Here is a 22,190-nt window from a genome sequence, read left to right as displayed (position 1 = left end):
ACATTGACCTGGCTTTTTGACGACCCACAAGTCTATTGCAGCTGAAAATAAACGTAGATTGGAAGTAATGGCCGAAAAGACAAAGCATTAACACAAACTTGAAGCCGAAAGGCAAGGCTGTGTTCCAACCTTGTCCAGACGATCGATTGTGATATACGCTGCCATTGGATACTAGAGAGAACTATACTTGATTATGACAATTGATCAAGAATCTTCCGTTTTGGAGTATGAGAGTCATTAACCCCATAAAAGCCTTGAATCCCGCCGCATCTTTCTCCATCTGCTAAGTCGTTCTCACCTAATTTCATCAATATCTTCTACCTTTATCTTGATTTCTCTCGCAATCTGATTCCTCAAGGCGACTTTGGTACAATGACCGGTACATCTTCTACGGAGGGCCTTGAGCTCGCCCAGATAGTCTTTTATGCTACAGCTTTCATTCCGGCCTTTTTTTGCTTCGCTAAACATGGAAAACACGGGCTAGCTGGCTGGCTTTATGTGATGGCTATGTGTGGCCTTCGTCTCGTCGGCAACGGCATGGCCTATCATTCGTTATCAACCACGGGGAAGCCCAATCCAACTGCCCAGATCATTTCTGGGATCGGTCTGTCGCCTATCCTACTTGCCGCATTGGGAATCCTTCATGAAGCGTAAGTAGGCTCATAAAATACCATTGGTAGATTCAATGACCCCTAATGTCGACGTTTGACATGTCACAGGAACTATTCCATTCAACAGAGACTCCCAGCTATCCTTCAAGGAGCAGGTCTCCTTGTGCCTCACTTGACTATCTTGGCTGGTATTGCCCTCTCAGCTGCTAGCAAGGGAAAGTCATCTCTACTCGAGGCTGGTATGGGGGTACTAGCCCTTGGCTGGCTGATGATCGTTGTATTCACCGCAATCTCTCTTCGATCGGACTCTAACCGTCGTCGAATTGATCACGAGAAAAAGGTACCTATTTTGCCAACTGTGCCAAATTTCTTCTATTTCCGTGCTAACGACTTCAAAGCTTCTTTTTGCAGTTACCGTGGCTTTGCCGCTTCTTGGAATTCGAGTTATTTATTCATTCGCCGTGGCCTTTGCGGACGGACGCGTCAACGGAGGTAGTTTGGCCGTCCAGGCGATCTTTGGGACCATTCCAGAATTTCTCGTGATGATTATTTATATTTCTGCTGGGATTGTGACTCGTAATTTGACACAGGAACGTGCTGGCGTTACGAAGTCAGAGCCATTGCAGCAAGATCTCATGGAAACCCCTAGGTAAATAGTGGTGCATGAGAAGTTCCAATGTTCACTGGTATGTAGTATATACCTTTCGCGGTTTGAAGATTTTCGCCTCAAGGCTGGAGCACAGGCTGGGATGGACGTTAATTGGTATAATGCGAAGTGTAAAAATATATGGATAATAATTTGAGATTTCTGATACATAAGATCCACGGTCGTTTTTGGAGTAAGATAGAGAGAGGTAGGTTCATAATGCGTATTGTATTTGGTATATGACAGGGTATGCTATAGTATTTGTTGTGCAAACCAAGCCTTGCAGTATATTTCCAGGTCATTCAATTATCAGAAAGACTGATATCCAAGATGGGATGTCTAGTCGAATACAACGGTCTTATGTCCGTTTAGGATCACACGGCGCTCAGCAAAGTATTTGACAGCGGTAGCCAGAACGTTACTCTCAACGTTGCTACCAGCGTGGGTCAGCTCCTTCGGGCTCATTCCGTGGCTCACACGAACAACATTCTGTTCAATAATAGGGCCTTCGTCGAGATCGCTGGTGACGAAGTGGGCAGTGGCACCAATGATCTTCACACCACGATCATACGCCTGGTGGTAGGGCTTGGCTCCCTTGAAAGAGGGCAGGAAGGAGTGGTGGATGTTGATAATGCGACCGGACATAGCTTCACACAGCTTTGGAGACAGAACCTGCATGTAGCGGGCAAGGACAATCAGGTCGATATTGTGTTGCGCTGCCAACTCCAGGATCTGGCCTTCTTGCTGTGACTTGGTATCGGCGGTGACAGGAAGGTGGTGGAAGGGGATGTTGTAAGTCGCAGCGAGAGGTGCGAAATCCGGGTGGTTGGAGACAATAAGCGGCACTTCGACGCTCAATTGGCCGGTGGACTGGCGGAAGAGAAGGTCGTTCAAGCAGTGGCCGATTTTGGAGACCATGATCAGAACGCGAGGCTTCTGTGCGGTCGGGTGAATTTGAAAGTCCAGCGAGAAAGACTCGGCAGTGGACTTAAAAGCAGATCGAACTTGCTCAAGTTCGGGGAGGTCGGTGGTACCATCGGGCGCAAACTGTGTGCGCATGAAAAAACGTTTGGATGTGGGGTCGCCGAATTGCGATGAGTCGACGATGTTCAAGTTGTGCTGGACCAGGAAGGCAGTCACGGCGTGAACAATTCCCGGGCGATCGGGGCCCGAGAGGGTGAGGATGTAGCTAGGAGCCATGTTGAATAGAGGCGAGGACGGTGTTGAATCCGTGTGGAAGGGGAACCAAAAAAAGAGTGAATTGAGTCAATCGACCAAGAGAAAATGATCTTCAACACAGAAAATAAAATTAATATGCGCATCCCACTTCTTGCCGATCCCGGCGATGACTCAGCGATCGGGAGATTTAGCTTATCGCGGTTTAGCCTATCTGTCCCTGCTTTGGTACTATATACATAGTCAACCCAGTTAAAATTCCCATCTCATGTAAAGAAACAGGGCAAAAATTAAGTATAGATGATAAATGGGTAGGATCTCCAGGGAACACAGATCCCAGATCTTATCTATGTTCAAAAGTTCATGCGGCGTTGATTAGGCAAAATAGCGTTCCGAAGACCTGCCATTGCGGATAGACCCAGTCCCCAGTCCCCGACCCATTGATCCATTCGCATTCCGTCTTTGAAGTGGCCAGCCAGATGATCTGTTCGGGCATTCCAAGTTGGTAATAGTTGGTCACAGAACCCACATCGGCTTTCAACCCTGGCACCAAGCCCGCGCCAAGATTGAAGGTCCTGGACTGGAATCTTTGTACAACCATGAAACTTCCGGAGATGCTGCCACAAATAATCCTTTCGGCTGAACGACCTATCTGCGACAGGCCTCTCGGCACAAACATGAAATTCATGCTCTTCCCAGTGAGGTGCAGTGGGGAGTGCAGTATCGCAGAACTTACACTCAGTCGCCAAAGTAGAATAATCTTGTTTTAGGCATTCCAGGTCAGGAGTGCATATCCAGCTGTCAAGTGAAAGGTGGACGCTCTTCTCATGTCGAGCCCAATCATGTCTTTTTCTGAAAGATCGAGTACAGAAGGTACACTGGAACATGCGATCATCCGACCCAGGATCTCTTGGTCGAGATCGTGACCATGAACTTTGGCTCGGCAGTGGGAACGGTAAGCTTCCTTCTCCAGAATTATGACTCCACGCCGAGGAGACACTCTCCGAGGACTCCGATGCACGGCTTCCAAAGCTAGAGCCTGAAGAGGGCAAGTGGGATGACGAAGCGTCGAAATTAAATAATTCCATGGTGGATGTGTCAAATTCAAAGGGTTCGGTTATAGGGTCTGTCACATCGAGTGCGATGGCGTCTTGAATCACTGATTCGGCGACGGGTTCATCTTCTGGCGGCGAGGCCTTCCAACGTTCCATGGGAGTTAGCGGGCCCAGGGTGCTGGTGATCAGCGGAGATCCGGCGCGAGTACGCCGATTTAATGCTGCATTTGACATTTGCATATGTTGTTTTTGTCGACGGCGAGCGTTTGCAAACCATGTGGAGATACGCTTTTGTGAGAACCCGGTTTCTCTTGAAAATTTTATTTTCTGGTCTTCACTGGGATATGGAAGCTCTTGGTTTTGATAGAACCATTCGCGTAGAACCCGGGCCCCTTTTCGTACAAATTGTTTGGACTCTTTTCTCTCTTCCATGCTCTCGACGCTGGGAACTATTTGATCCTCCTAAGTCGGATTAGCTTTGCCTCCAAATTGAAGTTGATAGCGCGGGTAATGTGGCAGGGACTAACCGGGTTATTGATATGTTCCGGGAGGCCATGCAAGTGGCCTAGTACAGGGGAGAATGTCTCAAACCCAGAAGGCAGACGCTTTTCTCCTTTTGCAAGACTACATTCTCGAAAAAGAGCCACACAGCTAGAACAAGATGAAACGGGGTTGGGGTTCGCCGCTGTAGTACGAATAATTAAGCATTGTAGTCGGTGCCTGCGGCAATGACCACACGGAACCGGTGGACGAAAAGCACCATCAAGCCATTGAATATGGTGAATTGGACTTTGTGGCTCTGGATGAAATAAATCTGGGACATTACTTTCTCCATTCGCACCCGTAAAGGAGTATATGGGGTCATCATTTGTCTGCAAATTTGCCTGGTCTTCATTGGGGCTCTCAGGGAGCTTCGGCCCGGGGGCAACCCATGATGGCCACTGTGAGCTGGCTGGCTCCGAAGAGCAGAAGTAAAAATCATTCAATGAGCTCCAGTCATTGGAAATCTCAGAAGATATCCAATTCTCTGAGTCGTGAGCATCAAGTGGGGCCTCCAGGTCAGGAAATGTCGGTATTTGATGGCTTGGGGAGCTGGTTAGATCCCGAGAGTCCATTCCAAGAATTGCCTGGGGAATCGAGAATTTTAATACAGTTCAAGGTCGAAACAAGTCTATAAAATCCCGGCTTGGTATGTGATTAATGGTGTTTGAGCTCGGTCGCCTCTTGGTTCCACGGCGGGGGGCCAATGTCTGTATAGAGGACCCGGACTAGTTATAATCCGTTACCATGGCGGCCAATGATGTATAACACAGAGGATGCCCGGAACTACCGTGACGTCTGTCGTGAGTTTGATTGATATAATCACATGAGATTAAATGATAGCAATTCTGCCAATGCATATCGTAAAACCTTTTTAACAAGTGAATCCGAATCCGAACCCCAGAGCCAGGAAAGACCAAGACCAAGAAACACAAGCACGTGACCTCGGGATACTGCTTAGAAATTACTACGACTGGTTGGCTGCCGAAGTCGGGGGTATGGGGATCACATGACACGTGCTGTGGGCCTCCAATTTTTGGATGTACGCCAGGTCTCCGGGGAAGTTCTGTTTGACATTAGAGTGACTCACCAATGTCTGCGCGCTCGATACCATTGAAGGCCCTGGCCAGGGCCCCCTGCACCACCGTGCGCAGGCCGGTAAGTATCGCTCGTTGGAAACTGCTCTTACAATTCTAACTTCTTGCTCTCCTAGTTTTGGCCGAGGTTGGCTCCGTCGCTACGTATTCCAACCAGGACTCTCAACCATCCCCTTCGATTGGCATCTTCACCCCTTCCTTCTCGTGGACTGAGCACTTCAGCATTCTCCCAAGCTCAACATGAGGACGCCTCAATTGCATCTTCCGAAAAGCAGACACCGCAAACCCTGACTGAGAAGATTGTACAGCGCTATGCTGTCGGCCTACCAGAGGGAAAGGTTGTCCGGAGTGGCGACTACATCAGTCTTGCGCCAAAGCACTGCATGACTCACGACAACTCATGGCCTGTCGCTCTAAAGTTCATGTCAATGGGTGCCACGAAAGTCCACAACCCCGATCAGCTTGTCATGACCCTCGACCACGATGTCCAGAATACCAGTGAAGCGAATTTGAAGAAGTATCAGCAAATTGAACAATTTGCTGGACAACATGGTATCGATTTCTATCCCGCGGGACGTGGTATTGGTCACCAGATTATGGTCGAGGAAGGATACGCATGGCCCGGTACCATGGCGGTAGCCTCAGACAGCCACTCCAACCACTATGGAGGTGTCGGATGTGAGTGCGACAACCCAAATTAAAACCGTGCAGATCTAACAATATATTCAGGTTTGGGCACGGCTGTTGTTCGGACGGACGCTGCTAGTATTTGGGCAACATCGCGCACATGGTGGCAGATCCCACCTGTTGCGCGTGTGACCTTGCTAGGAAGATTACCCAAGGGTGTGACGGGCAAGGATGTTATCGTTGCGCTTTGTGGTTTGTTCAACAGCGACGTACTCAACCATGCAATTGAATTCACTGGATCAGAGGAAACAATGGCAACTCTTCCTGTTGATAGCAGAATGACTATTGCCAACATGACAACTGAGTGGGGCGCGCTTACTGGCCTTTTCCCCATCGATCAAACCCTTGAACGCTGGCTCCGGGGTAAAGCTAGCGAGGCAGCAATGCTTGAGGATCGAACAACTCGAAACCGTATCACGCACGAGAGGGTAGACGAACTATTTGCTAACCCCCTGAGAGCTGATCCCGATGCTTTATACGCCAAGCAGCTGTATCTCGACCTGTCCACTCTCTCACCTTACGTCTCAGGTCCAAACTCGGTCAAGGTCGCGACACCATTGAACGAACTTGCGCAGCAAAACATCAAAGTTAACCGTGCATAGTAAGCGCCCCATTATATCCTTCTCTTACTCTATTAGATTCTTTCAAATGGCCATGACTAACTCCTACCCAGCATTGTTTCCTGTACCAACTCCCGGCACTCGGATTTCAAGGCTGCCAGTCAAGTCTTCAAAGATGCAGCCACGGCCAACCCTGGTACCACCCCCAAGATCGCCGACGGTGTCCAACTCTATATTGCAGCGGCTTCCGTTCCTGAACAAGAGGCTGCCGAAGCCAGTGGTGATTGGCAGATTTTGCTTGATGCTGGTGCGCAGCCGCTCCCTGCAGGATGTGGACCTTGCATCGGACTCGGTACCGGCCTCCTCGAACCAGGTGAGGTTGGCATCAGTGCCAGCAACCGTAACTTCAAGGGACGCATGGGTTCAAGAGATGCACTAGCTTACTTAGCCAGCCCCGAAGTCGTGGCTGCTAGTGCCCTTAACGGTGTTATCTCTGGCCCTGGTGCCTACGAGGTGCCAGAAGGCTGGTCCGGTGTGGAACACGGGTTCGGTAATGGGCGCGACCACACTACCGAAGGTGCCTTGACCAGTATCCTGGACCAGATGGAATCTTTCATTGATCGGGCTGAGTCTGCCGGCGATGAAACTGTCAAGGCCGCCACTGAGATTCTACCTGGTTTCCCTGAGAAGATCAGTGGAGAAATTGTTTTCTGTGACATGGATAATCTGGATACCGACAACATTTACCCTGGAAAATTGACATACCAAGACAATGTCTCGAAGGCCGATATGGCACAGGCCTGCATGTCTAACTACGACCCCGAGTTCAAGAACATTGCCAAGCCAAATGATATTCTTGTCGCTGGTTTCAACTTCGGGTGCGGATCTTCAAGAGAGCAAGCTGCTACCGCCATTCTCGCCAAGCAAATTCCCCTGGTCGTTGCAGGCAGCTTTGGTAACATCTTCTCCCGAAACAGTATCAACAACGCACTTATGGGTCTTGAGGTTCCTCGTCTCGTTGAGCGATTGCGCACTACTTTCGCTGAAGGAGAGCGTCAAACTACACGCCGGACAGGATGGACTTTGACCTGGGATGTCAAGCGTAGCGTTGTTGAAGTCAGCGAGGGTGAAAGTGGTGACAAGTGGACTGAGCAAGTCGGCGAACTACCAGCTAATGTACAGGAGATTATTGCGGCAGGTGGTTTGGAGGCATGGGTCAAGGAAGAGGTCAAAAAGGCGCAGTAATGTGTGATTTTGCATTAGTGATCCGACGCGAAGTCTCCAAAAAATGGGGTGTTATAGACTGTTTCTCAAGTTTCATAAATCGGGAGGAGTGAGGGATATAAAGCGAGGTTAACGATCAGTGAGATCGAAATCTTTTTCAATTAATGTATATACAGATAGCTGTACCAATATATGCGCATCGTATGTCCAATTTCAAATTATTGAGTTAGGGAGTGTGTGTTGGAAATATATTTATTTTAGGAGCTTTTAGTATCAAAAAGACTTTTGATAGGAAACTAACGTGTAATAACAGACACTTTTTGACAGACGCAAGCCTTATTTTTCACCGGGGCCCGGCCTTCTCAAGCATATAGCTTCTTCTCATGGGTGTGCAACCCATTAATATTTCCCTCAGCCTGAGCACTTGCACTTCTCATCTCAAACCGAACAACGCCATCATTCACACCTTTCCACAGGTCATTCAAACTCTTGACGCCGATATCCTGAAGAGAATGTTGAACTCCGGCCACAAGATAAGGCACGTATTTAATGATAGAACCCCGGTCAATAACCGAGCCCGCAACACCCTGAGCAACCTTGACCTTGTCATTCTCAGAGAAGTAGCGTGATGCACCAGCATTACTACCACTCTTGCTTTTGTCTTCCATGACCGCAATACTTCCCATACCACGATAAGCTTTCACGAGCTGTCCTTCGCTACTCACAAAGTATTCTCCAGGTGATTCTGTCGTACCAGCAAGCAAGCCTCCCATCATAACGGCCGAGGCTCCCAGCGAGAGACCCTTGACGATATGACCAAGGTTCTGAACACCGCCATCGGCGATACATGGAACACCAAATCGCGCCGCGAATGAGGACACGCTGCGTACGGCTGCCGCTTGGGGACGACCGACAGCCATAACCTCCTGCGTGATGCAGGCGCTGCCACTCCCCATACCAATTCGTATACCATCTACGCCAGCGGCAATCAATGATGCAGCCTGCTCGCGAGTCACGATATTACCGCCGATGACGTCGATTTGTGGAAATGTTTCTTTGATGTATTTGATCATTGCGATCTGATACATGCTGTTTCCCTGGCTACTGTCGACCACGACGATATCTAGGCCTGCATCAACCAGTCCCTTGAGTCGCGCCTTGTCGGCTTCGTGGGTACTTATAGCCGCCGCACAGATGAGCTGTTTGGACTGCAGCTTGGATGCCAAGGGATAGTGGATATTCTTCATCAAGTCGCTTCGAGAGAGCAACGAGATGAGGTTTTGGTGTCGATCCACGATTGGCAGTTTGCCCTTCTTTGAGCTTCGGAGAACATTGTTTGCTTCGGTAAGAGTTGTGCCTGCTGGTGCAGTTACCAGGTCTGTGGACATGACAGCGGTGACTAAGTCATCAAGCTGGTCATGAAACTGGATGTCTCTACTGCTGACTATTCCCAGCAACTTTGAATGAAGAGTTCCTTTTTCTATAAATCCCAAGGAAATAATCTTGTAAGTATTGGTTCAAGGAAAAAACAAATCAGAGCATGGTAAAAGAGCTGCCCCGTGAAAAATTATCGAATAAAGGAAACTGAACTTACCGGTGATTGGGAAACCTCCAAATCCCCATTTGGCTTTCAGTTCCTTTGCCTCCCCAACTGTTGCGGTAGGAGGCAAAATGATAGGATCTAGTATGAACCCGTTTTCATAGCGCTTGACTTTTCGGACCATTTCCGCCTGTTCTTCGGCCGGGCAGTTGTTGTGGATAACTCCCAGTCCTCCTAGAAGAGCCATGTGAATGGCCATATTATGCTCAGTCACAGTGTCCATGGGAGATGAGACAAAAGGTGCCTTTAAGAAGAATCTTCTGGTAATCTTGGTCTCTAAACTGACTTCCGATGCCGCGAAAGCTGATTGCGAATTGGAGATCAGAAAATGCCAAGAATTATTATAGTTGTGAAAGAGGTAACGCTCTTACTGATTGAGCCGGGTAGAATGAGAAAGTCGTTATAAGTCAATGCGCCATGCTTGTCTGAGTCCAGCAATGCATCAATGTGAAGGCCGTCGCTGGAGGGGTAGTCCTTGAGGATCTCCAGTGCCTTGGTATAATCTTCGATCTTAGCCATGATGATCGGGGAGGCGTATTGAGCTGATACTGGAAGTGAGTGAAAGATGTGCTGAGATGAAGGAAGGTGAAAATTGGAAGATGGGAAGCTTTGTTTGCCTTTTGAAATGCGCATTTTTCATCCATGTAATCAAATCAGTCCTTTGAAGCCTTAAACTGTGGTATACTTCTAGAGACCCACTTCTCGGGAGTGCAGCTCCCGAGTTCTAGTAGAATTTGCTGCGCATTAAGCTCGTGTCTGTGCATAATGTGCATAACTCTACGGTTTCCGAGACACTAGTCTTCATTAGACTTAGCGTCCACCCATGCAGGCTGACCACCAAGTGGCTCTCTCTCTCTATGCATGCTCTGTAGCGCATAAAATTGACATTTTGAAACTACAAAATAGAGGGAATTCATGAAATGCAAGACCTGCCACCCGGGCAATACCATATTGGTTTGTGTCGAGAAGAAAGAAGATTCATTCTAATCCAATGTTTGAATGTTGGAAGCGTGTGACAGTGTTGCCCCAACAGGAAGTCGGCCTATCACGGCATATCTACAAGAAGCAAGAGGAATAGGATGAATTGGGGAAATAATTTATACCATACGAATATTGGGTTTTTTCCACGGGGTACCGTGGCTCTTTATATCTCTAGTTAGCTATCGGGCTATCTTGCGTCTCTACCAGGATAGAGAAAGGGTGCAAAAACAACGAATAATAACGTTAAAGAAACTGGGAAGAAGAGAGAGAGATAGAGAGAGCTATACTACGTATAATAGGGAGCCCACTCTCGGACCAATCATCTGAATGGTCTGTATCCGAGAGTGAGTCAAACTAAGCAACCGTCCAAATATACAAATATACCTGCCGGCTGACCTCCTCTATATAGCTATACTACATCGTATGCTACACGAGATGCGTCTTCGTACACACGTAGAAGATGTTCATCGTCTTGCTACCGAACGCAATTACTACGCAAACGAAGAATCAGGATCGGACATTTATACGGACTGAGGCGTTCATCTGTTCAGCTGAGGCGACTAGCAGAGCCGATTTTTGGGCGCCAGGGAACATCCTCCACTGTATGATTTAGCAAAGTATGATCATTCGGTCCCTGCAGAAGTTATATCAGGTGATCCTTCTCTACGTAGATGTAGACACCGTGGACTAGAGTAAGCGACTACAGTGAATTCATTCATCGTCGCCTTCTCCAAAGATCAAGGCTGCGACCCAGGGGACTGGGGTACTGAGTGCGGCGATATTAACTCTGATACATAAACTGTTCCTGGCTACAAGAGTTAAATGCGTAGTTCATAAAAAGCTACGTGTCTTGGATGACATATAATTTCAAATCAGTACTTATGTATCTAGATACCCTTCCCCTCGCCGATCGTCTTGATGGACTACCACTGGTAATTGACATTGATGTGGCATTTATGCGTTAGACTGGCGCTAGCATCACCCATTTACTTAGAATATTATCAGCAGTCATAATCAACCCTTGAGCGTCAGTACCAACAAGGCAACTTGTTACAGATGTGTATGATCTTATATCATGAGATGCAGAATCAAGATTCAATCGCAGCAAAGCAGCTACTACTACTTGCGCGCTTGAATAATCGAGAATATCGGTATGAGTTGGTAAAAAATGCTTCTAATAGCCATGTTGTCCCAGAATGACACAAGAGAGCTATATGCGTACGTGGTAATTTACTCTTTGAGTCTGTATTGAGGGTCTTGACGTCAAGCACGAGCTCCTTGCATTTATTCTCTTGCACTAGGCGTAGAATAGGAATTGGCACTAGGCATCTTCTTCAGAGTGGCGCGCTTCATGTGTTTCCTCGGATCATAAAAAGCGCATTGCAAACACGGCAAGTATGAGATACAAAAGACCTATGACTATAAGCGACGAATATCATATATCTTCGATGACTTACTTACTCCACGTCAAGCTCATATACTCGTAACCGAGTAGCGCGTTAAGCGAACCGCCTACGATTGGACCAATCATCTCGCCAAGCGAGGCAGCAACGTCCATCATGGCGATTACGCGTGATACGCCATCTTTAGCCCCAAAAGGGCTTGGGTTCTTCTCCCGAATTGTTTTAGCAGCAGCTGTCAATATACATTTATTATCATTGCATACAAATCCTGGGGGCAAGGGCCTTTACCGGTCAACTCGGCGGGTGCGATACCTGACACGAATGGTCGCAGTATGCCGATAGCAATGACAGAGGTTGAGTAGATACTTTTGCCCCCAGTCTGAGCGCTGGACCAGGAGAAGCTATCACTCCCTGCGATTCCGGACAGGCCTAGGAATAATGCCTGAAGGATAGAACCGATTACCGCTGGGTATCGTGCCCCAACCATATCACGGACCCAACCAGCGAGGGGACCGACCAGAATACCTGGAATAGCAAGACCGGCAAACAGGAGTCCGGCAGAACTTGGACCCCATTTAAACTCCTCTTGAATGTGCGAAGGAAGCGTCGCATAAAGGCTCGTACTCACAGTCATGCTCGAGAATGTAATGAGCAAGCATGTTAGAATACGGCCGTTGCATAGCAGCGAGCGCCAGAAGTTCCTGATGCCGGATGGAGTTTCTTGATTCCCCTGGAATAACAACGGGCTACGTATCTCTAATGCATGGCTGCTAGACGTAGAGGACGAAGTTTGTGACGGACTCTCAATCATAAGAACGCGTGCGACAAGGTCTATTACTAGAACCAGTAACGGAACTGACCACAAGACCCAGTAACTGACAGCCTCGTACAGCAGGCCAGAGATTGCGGGTCCGCTAATCGTCCCTGAGTTGGCAAATGACATCACTAGTCCCATCGCCGAACCCATATAATTCGGACTTATGGTGTCTGCGACTGTTGCGAAGCCGATGATCCAAACTGCTGATCCCGCGATACTTTGCATCACACGGCCTAGTAATAGTATAGGGACCGAACGAGCGCCCGCAACCATACAGGTGCCGACAATGCAGACGCCAAGAGATAATAGCAATGGAACCTTATGATTGGGAGTCTGATCGCTGAAGTGCCCAATGATAGGGCCAGCTATCACGGAGAATGCGCCGTGGATAGCAAGAACGGATGATGTCAACTCTTGTGTTTCAGAGGGCGGGATATTGAGACGATATTGAAGCATGTCGCCGAGGAAAGGCACTAGAAAGCCATAGAGAAATGTCTCTAATTGGTATTAGGGCGTGGTTGACAAAGCCAACGAGGGGAACAGACCAGCATACAGCGCGATCGCAATGGTAGCGAGCACATACCATTTGGAGGAACGCCATTTATAGCCCATGGGCGTAACATGCCTTTCGTAATTATCGCTCATATTGAGGATATACATAGTTGGACTTTCAGCTCTGAGTAAAGAGGTCTACGCCGCATAGAAATCTGGGTCGGTGAGTATGGATTTAAATGTGTATTTGCTAAATAGGCCAAATCCAAGGGGTTCAGACCCTTGCATGAAAGTCAATCAATCGCGCACTTAAAAATGTGAACTTCGTAAAGTGGAGCACGCAACAGCATGTCTACACTAGGTTGCCAAGACCCGGGTTCGAAAAGATCGTCACGATTGATTTCGTCATTTTCCTCGATGATTCTGTAAGGATACCCAGCGTAGTAGTTGGAGATTACCGGAGATCCCCGTCTTTGTTGACCCCACCGTGATGATGGCTGCCCGTATGTATAAGCGAGCTAAGTGAACTACAGATCATTTTTACATGAACATGATCTGCCAAGACACCTAATCCTGGTCGCGCCATTTGATTACGGTGCTGTACAACTAGTTATGTGACTTCTAGGTTTTTCCTTGCTAGCGAGTCCACCATATGGCCGGGAACAATAACCTGGTATTTGGCCATAAGAAAAGGAAAAGAAAAGAAAAAGATTCTTGCTGCAAGTCTACAGTACTGCGGCATATGTACACTCCCTACAGGTACATGGTAATGCGAGATGGCGTGTTCAAGGATAGGGATCTGATGTTCCAAAGAATTATCCATAGAAAGATTGCGCCAAACCCTTGCCTTGTTAAAAAGCAAACTCCCATTTCTATCACGACTTCATTGAAACATAACTTCTTCTTAGGCAGTGGTCTTTATCTGCACAGAATGTTTCACCATTTCCGTACTGTTTCTACGATCGGGGTAAAAGCTGCTAGATATTCTACGCAGCTTATCAGTATGTAACCATTTTGATTTAGTCTTTTTTTGGACAGTGCTAATTGCGTGAAGGAGATATACGTATTTCCAATATCGTTCCCCTGGTTGAGGTTACCAAACTTAAGTTTGCCTCAGAGACCACTCACATGAGAGCTGTACACGAGACTCTGAAAGCTAAAGGAGTGGTTCAATTGGCCTTGGGATTCAGCGATGAAAAAAGCATCTATCTGCAGACACTTATTAACAACCTTAACAAAAGCCATGGTCATGGTCTTCCGATAACCCATAGTGCTGAATGCGGCTGGTTTTGGGATGTTCGGCCCTCTCCGTCGAGCTTCCAAAGCCATGGACACCAAGCCCGCTCAGAGACAATGTCTCGGTTTGATTGGCATACCGACTGCAGCTATGAGGAGTGTCCGCCGCGATACTTTGCTCTTCAAGTCATTCAACCGGATCGCTGCGGGGGTGGAACGTTGTCTGTACTAAACGTCGATCGACTCCTCGCCTTACTCTCCCCTTTCGCACAGAAATGGCTCTCCAGCAATAACTACAAGATCACTGTCCCTCCTGAATTTGTTAAGGAAGTGGGAGAGCAGTATATTTCTGGCAACCTGCTCGCAGTAAAACCGGAGGGAGAAAGTGGTAGTCAATTGCGGTTCCGGGATGATATCACTATACCTTTGACTCCAAACGCTGCTAAGGCGCTGGACGAACTCAAGGAGATCCTGTATGGGAATGGAGCCGAGGAATGGACCATTCATCTAGAGCCCAAGAGCCTTCCTCAGGGGTCAATAATCTTGACGGATAATCGACGTTGGCTGCATTCTCGGAATGAAGTGAAAGACCCCAACCGACATCTCCGACGTGTAAGATGGGATGCGAGACCATTCGGATCCCGCAGCGCATGAATCTTTCGGTATTTTTCATTGGGGTTTGACTTGCGGTTTCATATAGGAGCTTGTAATTAATACCAAATGCACCACCATGCACTGCCGACTTACGGATTTGCCTAAAATCAAAAGTAGTCCACAATTTGTGGGGCCAATATCAACTGCATCAAGGTTACATTGCATTCGACTTTTACACTCGCTTGTATAATCAAATCAGAAGATGACCAAAAATAACCTATAGTATATGCAGGCCAGGACAGGGTTATCGATCGTTGAGGACTGCGAGTTATCATTAGTTAATTGAATCTTATTTAAGTATCCCTTTCGTCTCATAAATGTTTTGGCTTTGTGTTCAACTTCCGTTCAAATAATTGCCACTGCAGAGCATCCAAAATGAGAAACAAATTGTTTGAACGTCTCCAGCACGTCTGCCTTCCAGGTGCTGTGGGCTTTGAATCTGTGTCAGAAAGGCCAGATGCCGACCTATTGGATAAGGCCCGCGACACTTATACCTCAAGACTGAAAAGATGTTCTTCCTCTTGGCCTGTTGGATCGTTAGATGCATCATCTCCTCATCCCGTATTGATTACTCAACGGCATCATGAGGAGTTGCACGAATTGCATCTGGCCTTGAGTTTGGCAATTAAAGACATCATTGAGCGATGGTGGACGGATGAGCAGGCCCGGTTTCCCCAGCGGATGCCGTTAGAACCCGAAGAGGAAGATTTATTGCGTGTTAGTCACCCCATTCCTTCACTTTGGGTACTTGATCATTGTAGCATACTGATGATGTATCCCTACGAAAGTGGATCCACTCGAACCCGTGCCTATTCCGACCGTGGAATGAGAGACAGGGATCCTGGCGACCGGATTTCTTAGTGGAAATTGACGAAGCCGGTATGGAGGTATTCCGCATCTGCGAAATAAATGCGAGATTCTGCTGGAATGGCTTTATGCACGGCGGCTTTGGCCAAGACTCACTTTCGGAGTTTAATCTTGAGTCTCGGGGTCTGATGCACGCCGCCGATGCAGAATCAGTAAGTAATTTAATTGAACGATAGTGACTTAGTCTTTGCAAGAAGTTGATGTTGACTTGTTAAGATTCTCGGGGGGTTATTCGAACTATTCGACAACAACCTTCCCTTGCATCTGGTCAAAGGAGAGGAACATGGAATCGACATCTTCATGTTTATCGAATTCGCCAAGAAAAGGCTTGGTATTAAGCCTCGACTCATAACTCCGGAAAGCCTCCGAATCATCCCTGACTTATCTAAGGATGCCGGATTCAAATTGTACTGTCTCGCCCAAGCAGGTTCCGTTGACACTATCACTACCGATTCCGGCGAACTGGTGGAAGAGGTCCATCAAATTGGCCTCGAACTTCATCAACGGGAAATCAATGCCCTTGACCCGGAGATGAAACGCCTGATCAGCGTTCGGTGCTTTAATGACATGCGAACAATTCTGCTTGCCCACGACAAGAGGATGCTTGGCCTTATACAGGAAGAACTGGAGACTCTGGTCTCTAGAAACATCATCACCTCCAGACAAGCTGAATGCCTCCACCGAGGCATAACACCTACCATCCTGCCGGGTTCCATGGCTCTTAATCGGTTCATCAACTCTTGTAGAGAGTCAGAAATCCTCCAAAAAGAATACATCCTGAAGCCAATAAGAGGGGGAAAGGGAGCCGGTATTCTTTTTGGTGATGAAGTCAGCTATTCTACCTGGCTAGCACTGCTTGAGCAGATGCGATGTCCGAAACTGGAAGTAGGCAAGACCGTGTTCGTTGTGCAGCGCAAAATCGATCAACCAAAATATGACGTGCTGTTGTCTGAAGGTAATTTACAGCGATGCCATATGGTTGGGACCTATCATGCAACCAACGGAGAATACCTTGGACTAGGGACTTGGCGATGTAGTCCCGGGAGATTGTGCGCTGTGTCCGATGGTGCTACATGGATTTGTTCAGTCAAGCAGAATGATAAAGTACGCGTTAGAACTTAGGCAATGTACCTCATTTTCGGCTTTATGACACGCCTCCTTAGTTTCCACGTAAGAGGTAACAATAACCCTGGGGAAGCGGCAATACTATGAGGACTGTGGCGAATTCAAACTATCAATCGTAAATAAAGAAGTATTGATCGAAACAAACATGGGGAGATATGTGTCACACCGCTTGTTGAGCTAGATATATTTCCCCCCATCCGTAAGATTGACGGAAGACGCAGGTTGCATTACATGCAGATACAGCTGAGTAGTAACCATTAACCCCCCTTGCGGTCCTGCATAGCCAGTCTCTGACTACACTTCGTATACCCTTTGCTTTTGTTTGCTTTGCTTTTACTTACCATTCCAATCTAATGAACACAGACCTTGAAACCTGTGAGTCAAGTATTTAGATGATAATCTCGAGGGTTGATGGGGGTATGAGGAACAAACACACTGTTTTTGACATGACTGGATGCGACATGGATGTTATTGAGACAATCAGGCGCGTCTGATCCAGAGACAAGAAATAAATCAAACGGTGAGCTCAGCTGAAGGTGGGGAAGTTTCAATCTATATACTTCTACATTCAGAGATACGCACGTTTTCTTCTGATTCGGTTAACATGGCCTTGGCTAAAAATACATTACTTGTAATACGCTATTGTGCACGTCCCCGATTCTTCCTCAATTCGGTGCGGGCCGCAAGCCAAATCGTCACCCTCAAACTAAGTGGATCCCATTGGGCGCAAATTATTGGACTACGGAGCATCTTTTCGGGCCATCCATCGAGGAGCAAGGGATTGATGACGCGATCCACGCTCGCCTTCAGCTTTTTAGCAAAACCCCATGTGGTCGCGAGAATGACGTACCCTTCTTTTTAGCTGATACGAAGAAAATCGTCCAACAGCATCAAAGATGGAGAAATACATTGCCTGATATCCACCCGTTTTATGGTCAGTAATACCTCATCCATATCACCAGAACAGCAAGCCTGACAAAATCCCAGCGGTAAAATGCAATCCGGACCCCAAACTTCTGCAACTGCTAGCCGATATGGACTCCGATTTGATTGCGCCTCTCTAGCAGAGATTGAACAAGTGTTGGATATGGGAATTGATCCAAGTCCGATCGTCTTCGCTCATCCCTGCAAAGCGCCATCCGTGTTAGGCATAGCTGCACGGCAAGGGGTCGGTGGGCAACGTTTGACAATTCTGACGAGCTGGACAAGATCCAGAAAATAAGACCCGAGTTGGAGCTGCTCCTGCGGATATATGCGCAAGATCATACTGCTCAGGTCGCTTTGGGCGAAAAGTTTGGAGCCCCTACAGAGATTGCACGAACATTGCTCGAAAATGCTCGTCAGCTGGAACTGAGAGTTGTCGGAGTAAGCTTTCATATCGGTATGGTTCTTACTCCTTTCATACAGCTCTCTCAAGGTACCGTATTGAATCAATCTCCGTACGATGATACTGTAACTGCAGTACAACCATTGAAATATTTGTTCTAGTTTCGATACATCTGATCATTACTTTTTCATGTTTTCTTTTCTTCCCATTTCCATTTTATTCTTATCCTTTTTCTATCTCCTTTTCTTCCTCTCCAAGTATACTTCCGGCGGAATTCTGGTACCCCCTTCGAATCCAAGTTATTTCTACGACAAACTTCTACAGATAATTTTGCAAAATGGCCACAGAAAGTTACCAATTGGCAGAAGTACTAGCGGTGGCTAAAATCCACCCGTTCTACAATCCAGATTTCGTTTACCCTGCCGATACCGAAACGATCCAGAGACTTCGGGAGTTAATTGACAAAAAGGCGAAGCCTGCCCTCCAGGAGCAGCCATTACTCAACAAGAAAACACTGTAAGATAATAACAACATACCCAGTGATCCATTCTGCGGGTGCGTTAACTTGCTTCAGGTACAAGGTTATTGAACGGCTTATCCATGATATGGACCCTCTGAACACATATCGGCGAAGTTCTTATATGTCCATCACGGGCGGCGGCTCTGGAGGGGTTCCCATGATGTTTGCCGTGGATGTACATGAGAATCGTCGGCAGAGAGCTCAAATGGGAAACTTTATCAAGCTTTGCGGTGTGATTGAGCCAGGAGATTGGGTGCTATCTACCCATCTGGCCGGGGGGTTCTACAGGTAATTGAATCTAAGCCGCCAATTGGAAATGATACAGTTTACCTAATCAAGAAATTGTGAGGTCCCTCGATCTCACGACAGAAATCATGGAAAATGCTGGAGCGACCGTTTTGAGCGCCGGGAGCTATATGCTGCCTACAGAAGTTGCTAAGTCTCTCGCCGACTACCATGTTAATGTCTTAACTGGTGACGGCAGTCAAGTTGTTCAAATCGTTCACCATATCTCGATGTTGTCTCAGGATTATCGCGATCGTATCAATCTGGAGAAGATAATTTATACCTCGGAACCACTTACTAGCCCACAGCGAGTGTTCATCCAGACGATTCTGAGCGGTGTTAAGATTTTTTCCTTTATGGGTAGTTCAGAAGCGGGCCCCTGGGGGATCAGCAGCCCTGATCTTACCGGAGAACAGAGCCTTACTGGCAGCAGTACCGATTTTGTCTTTGACACGCGCAGCATCTTGATAGAGATCATTTCACCCTCCGACCTAGACAGTGCATCTCAATCTGACCTGAATCTGATCCCACTAGGTGAACCGGGCCTCGTTGTGCAGACATCTCTTCAAAGACTACGCAATCCCCTGATACGCTATAACACTGGTGATATTGGCTCCGTTCATCCCCTTCCGGAAACAGCCTCTGCTGTGGTTCCTGAGGCTGACCGGGAACATCTTCGTGTCTTGCGCATGCACGGGCGCGACCATCGCTTCAGCTTCAAGTGGTGTGGTGCCTATTTTGAGTTCGAGAAGATCGACAGCTTAATGCAAGCCGAGGAATGTGGCATTCTCCAGTGGCAGATAATTTTGGACCGACTGAAGACCACGCCGCAATCAACTCTAGAAATTCGCTTACTCAAACGTCCACAGGGTGGCGTTATATCTGATGACGATCTCAAACGTCGAATCGAGGCTTTCTTTCTCATTTTTCCCGATAATGAACATCTTGCACGAATTGTGTTTGTGGATGACCTCGAAGGGTTTGAGCGGAGCGTTACCGCGAGAAAGGTTATCAAGTTTGTGGATCGTTGGAATCATTGAACGGGCCTAATGCTTGATGAATTTTGGTTCTCTGCATTTAGTATATCGAAGACTTTGAGGAAGGAAGCAGCGTGGATGACAGTTCAATAAGGTTAAGCTTCAAACAAGGTTACCTCCTACCTTTTCCTCCCAGGCGCACTTGTATTGTGATGGACTTTCATGCCTCTGCATGTATTGCGTGAGACTGTCTGCCGTGCTCTCTCATGATGCTATTTCTATAGCCTTTCTCTAGAGATCAACATCTTAATTCTGGTTCCTTCCTTCCTGCCCTTTGTGACAAGTCTGTCAAATCTAAGGAAGTGAATCTGCTCGTCGTGTCTGTTTAGACTGCGTCGATAATACGAACAGACTGAACTTTTAACAACGTACTTGATCTATTGGAAGCATTTGTACTGTACCGACCATTCTTAGTCTGGATGGCGTCGATCCCGTGTTCTTCCAGGAACTGGTTAAATACCTTCGAGCTCATCACTTAGTCGATCTCCTCGGGCTTCAAGTCTTTACCAACGATGTGCCGGCGACGATGAGCGAGTTTGTTATCGCATACAAAGGCACCGTCATGCTGGACGAACGAGATGTGAAAAATCGTGGGGTGCCTTTCTGCATCACTGGGTTCTTCCTTCGCGAGCCAGACATCAATGAATTCAATGACGGAGAGTCCCATGCACCAACTGTAAGAGGTACGCACCAGGTCTTTACCAACAACAATATCGAAACGGAGGACCAGCTTATGGCTATCCTCCGAAGTGAGGATATTGTCTTTTGAGTGTATCTTTATCTAGAGATAGTATCAATATAGTTCAATATTGGGGATGCTACCACCGATATTTTGTTGAAAATCATTTTCTATCGCCCACTAGATTGACGAAATCAAGTAATAATGTATACGCACATAGTTTACTGTCAATGCATATAGAAGTACTTGCACCCGCGCATGATATATACCACGTTGCCTGCCTTGCAACGCACAATAAGCAGACTTATAGAAGAGGAGCCCACTCATTAGCAGCGCAGAAAGTATCGAGATATGCGAGCGAACCATCTGGCTGGTTCATCCGCATTCCTTGCACCACGCCATTTGTGTCAAAGTCAAGTCCATAACGGTAGAAAAATCCAGCCATTCTCACAACACGGACCAAATGCAAATCAGCGCCAGAGAAATTCTGTGCCTCTTCTCGAAAAGTTTGCCAGAATAGGCTCTCGAGTTCACGGTAGCGATCGTAGTAGTGCCACCCTTCGGAATTCATTCGGCCCAAAAAGCTCTCAAGCCCGTATAGTGCGAAACCGAACGGCAGAATCCTTGATTCAGCCCAGTCAACAACCCGAGTAATATTTCCACTCCTGGGGTTGACGAGGACATTCATCGCTTTAAGGTCGCCGTGGCTGAGAACTGAGAACAAAGGGGAGGGCTTTGGAAAAGAGAGACGGAAGCTCATTGCGGACCCTTTCTAGGTTTGGTGCAAAGCGAGACGGCAAATCTCGAGCAAGAAGGTCAAAAATGGATTGAAACTCTGTAAGCAAGCTCGCAGTCGCATCTAAACATGGCTGTAAATCGTTGTTTCATGACTGTGTAAAGAACCTGTTCTGAAATGGTAGTTCTCATAAATGAAACAGAGCATTCTTTCAGCGTACCCCTACAAAGTCCTTGATAGTGTTACTCTGCTGGGCTATGTCGTCTGGAGAAATGCGCGCCATTATATGAGCGATTCCGGGAAGATGATCCATCTCGTAGATAAATACTGGCCGTGAATCGCCCAGGGTACCAAGACACTTGCAGCTAGCCACAAATTCCGGATGGATTGCTTTTGCAAGAGAAATGTTTCCCATATCAATGGTAGAATGCTCATCTCGAAACTGGAAGAGCTTAGACTTGTTGGGTCCCGCTGTCACGGTATAGCTGCACATTCCTTGCATCTGTAAAGCAGTGGGCTCACAACCAGCGCGAGCAGTAGCGTGTTTATCACATTGCTGTCTTGTGACACTAGTGCTCGAGTTGAATAATTCATCAATTGCGCCGTCGGGACTGTAAAGAACATAAGTCATCATCGTGATGAAGTAGAATGGGGAATGGAATTGTGGGATAATGTAAAGAGAAGTGAAAAACACATGTAGAGAGAAGTTAGAAGTACAGACAAGTAAGAAAATGAATAGACGACTACAACCTATTTAAGACTCACCGCCATTTGATACCTTAAGGGAGGTAAATAACCCTCGATTAAAGTGCTCTGTAGCTCAATTGCTGTAGCC

The 22,190-nt window shown here is 47.3% G+C and overlaps 10 protein-coding genes across 10 annotated transcripts; 4 read left to right on the top strand and 6 right to left on the bottom strand.

Annotated features, from left to right (window-relative positions):
• Positions 1-372: 372 nt before the first annotated feature.
• N7478_012831 (uncharacterized protein) lies at positions 373-1,264 on the top strand (the record flags this gene model as incomplete). Its single annotated transcript, XM_056929041.1, has 3 exons — positions 373-650; positions 720-951; positions 1,010-1,264. The coding sequence occupies 3 exons, from the start codon at positions 373-375 to the stop codon at positions 1,262-1,264; spliced, it is 765 nt and encodes a 254-aa protein (XP_056772403.1).
• A 332-nt stretch (positions 1,265-1,596) lies between these two features.
• On the bottom strand, positions 1,597-2,457 carry N7478_012830 (formyltetrahydrofolate deformylase; the record flags this gene model as incomplete). Its single annotated transcript, XM_056929040.1, has 1 exon — positions 1,597-2,457. One exon carries the CDS (start codon positions 2,455-2,457, stop codon positions 1,597-1,599), a length of 861 nt encoding a protein of 286 aa, XP_056772402.1.
• Positions 2,458-2,786: 329 nt separating this feature from the next.
• N7478_012829 (homeobox domain-containing protein) lies at positions 2,787-4,603 on the bottom strand (the record flags this gene model as incomplete). The annotated part of the gene is made up of 2 exons (XM_056929039.1): positions 2,787-3,950; positions 4,016-4,603. 2 exons carry the CDS (start codon positions 4,601-4,603, stop codon positions 2,787-2,789), a joined length of 1,752 nt encoding a protein of 583 aa, XP_056772401.1.
• A 517-nt stretch (positions 4,604-5,120) lies between these two features.
• Positions 5,121-7,617, top strand: lysF (homoaconitase LysF; the record flags this gene model as incomplete). Its single annotated transcript, XM_056929038.1, has 4 exons — positions 5,121-5,186; positions 5,242-5,803; positions 5,855-6,413; positions 6,486-7,617. The coding sequence occupies 4 exons, from the start codon at positions 5,121-5,123 to the stop codon at positions 7,615-7,617; spliced, it is 2,319 nt and encodes a 772-aa protein (XP_056772400.1).
• Positions 7,618-7,958: 341 nt separating this feature from the next.
• N7478_012827 (Aldolase-type TIM barrel) lies at positions 7,959-9,715 on the bottom strand (the record flags this gene model as incomplete). Its single annotated transcript, XM_056929037.1, has 3 exons — positions 7,959-9,040; positions 9,191-9,499; positions 9,568-9,715. The coding sequence occupies 3 exons, from the start codon at positions 9,713-9,715 to the stop codon at positions 7,959-7,961; spliced, it is 1,539 nt and encodes a 512-aa protein (XP_056772399.1).
• Positions 9,716-11,630: 1,915 nt separating this feature from the next.
• Positions 11,631-13,057, bottom strand: N7478_012826 (uncharacterized protein; the record flags this gene model as incomplete). Its single annotated transcript, XM_056929036.1, has 3 exons — positions 11,631-11,812; positions 11,869-12,894; positions 12,943-13,057. 3 exons carry the CDS (start codon positions 13,055-13,057, stop codon positions 11,631-11,633), a joined length of 1,323 nt encoding a protein of 440 aa, XP_056772398.1.
• Positions 13,058-14,017: 960 nt separating this feature from the next.
• Positions 14,018-16,667, top strand: N7478_012825 (uncharacterized protein; the record flags this gene model as incomplete). The annotated part of the gene is made up of 5 exons (XM_056929035.1): positions 14,018-14,737; positions 15,185-15,496; positions 15,541-15,798; positions 15,863-16,545; positions 16,613-16,667. 5 exons carry the CDS (start codon positions 14,018-14,020, stop codon positions 16,665-16,667), a joined length of 2,028 nt encoding a protein of 675 aa, XP_056772397.1.
• Positions 16,668-18,435: 1,768 nt separating this feature from the next.
• Positions 18,436-20,709, top strand: N7478_012824 (uncharacterized protein; the record flags this gene model as incomplete). Its single annotated transcript, XM_056929034.1, has 4 exons — positions 18,436-18,614; positions 18,673-18,906; positions 18,944-19,918; positions 20,355-20,709. The coding sequence occupies 4 exons, from the start codon at positions 18,436-18,438 to the stop codon at positions 20,707-20,709; spliced, it is 1,743 nt and encodes a 580-aa protein (XP_056772396.1).
• A 214-nt stretch (positions 20,710-20,923) lies between these two features.
• On the bottom strand, positions 20,924-21,379 carry N7478_012823 (uncharacterized protein; the record flags this gene model as incomplete). The annotated part of the gene is made up of 1 exon (XM_056929033.1): positions 20,924-21,379. One exon carries the CDS (start codon positions 21,377-21,379, stop codon positions 20,924-20,926), a length of 456 nt encoding a protein of 151 aa, XP_056772395.1.
• A 187-nt stretch (positions 21,380-21,566) lies between these two features.
• On the bottom strand, positions 21,567-21,989 carry N7478_012822 (uncharacterized protein; the record flags this gene model as incomplete). The annotated part of the gene is made up of 1 exon (XM_056929032.1): positions 21,567-21,989. The coding sequence occupies one exon, from the start codon at positions 21,987-21,989 to the stop codon at positions 21,567-21,569; it is 423 nt and encodes a 140-aa protein (XP_056772394.1).
• Between the last annotated feature and the right edge of the window lie 201 nt (positions 21,990-22,190).

The sequence above is a fragment of the Penicillium angulare genome (assembly GCF_028827245.1).
Source record: "Penicillium angulare strain IBT 27051 chromosome Unknown utg000012l_segment0_segment0, whole genome shotgun sequence".
In the NCBI taxonomy this organism is placed as follows: Eukaryota; Fungi; Ascomycota; class Eurotiomycetes; order Eurotiales; family Aspergillaceae; genus Penicillium; species Penicillium angulare.
This window is presented reverse-complemented; position numbering and strand designations above follow the sequence as displayed.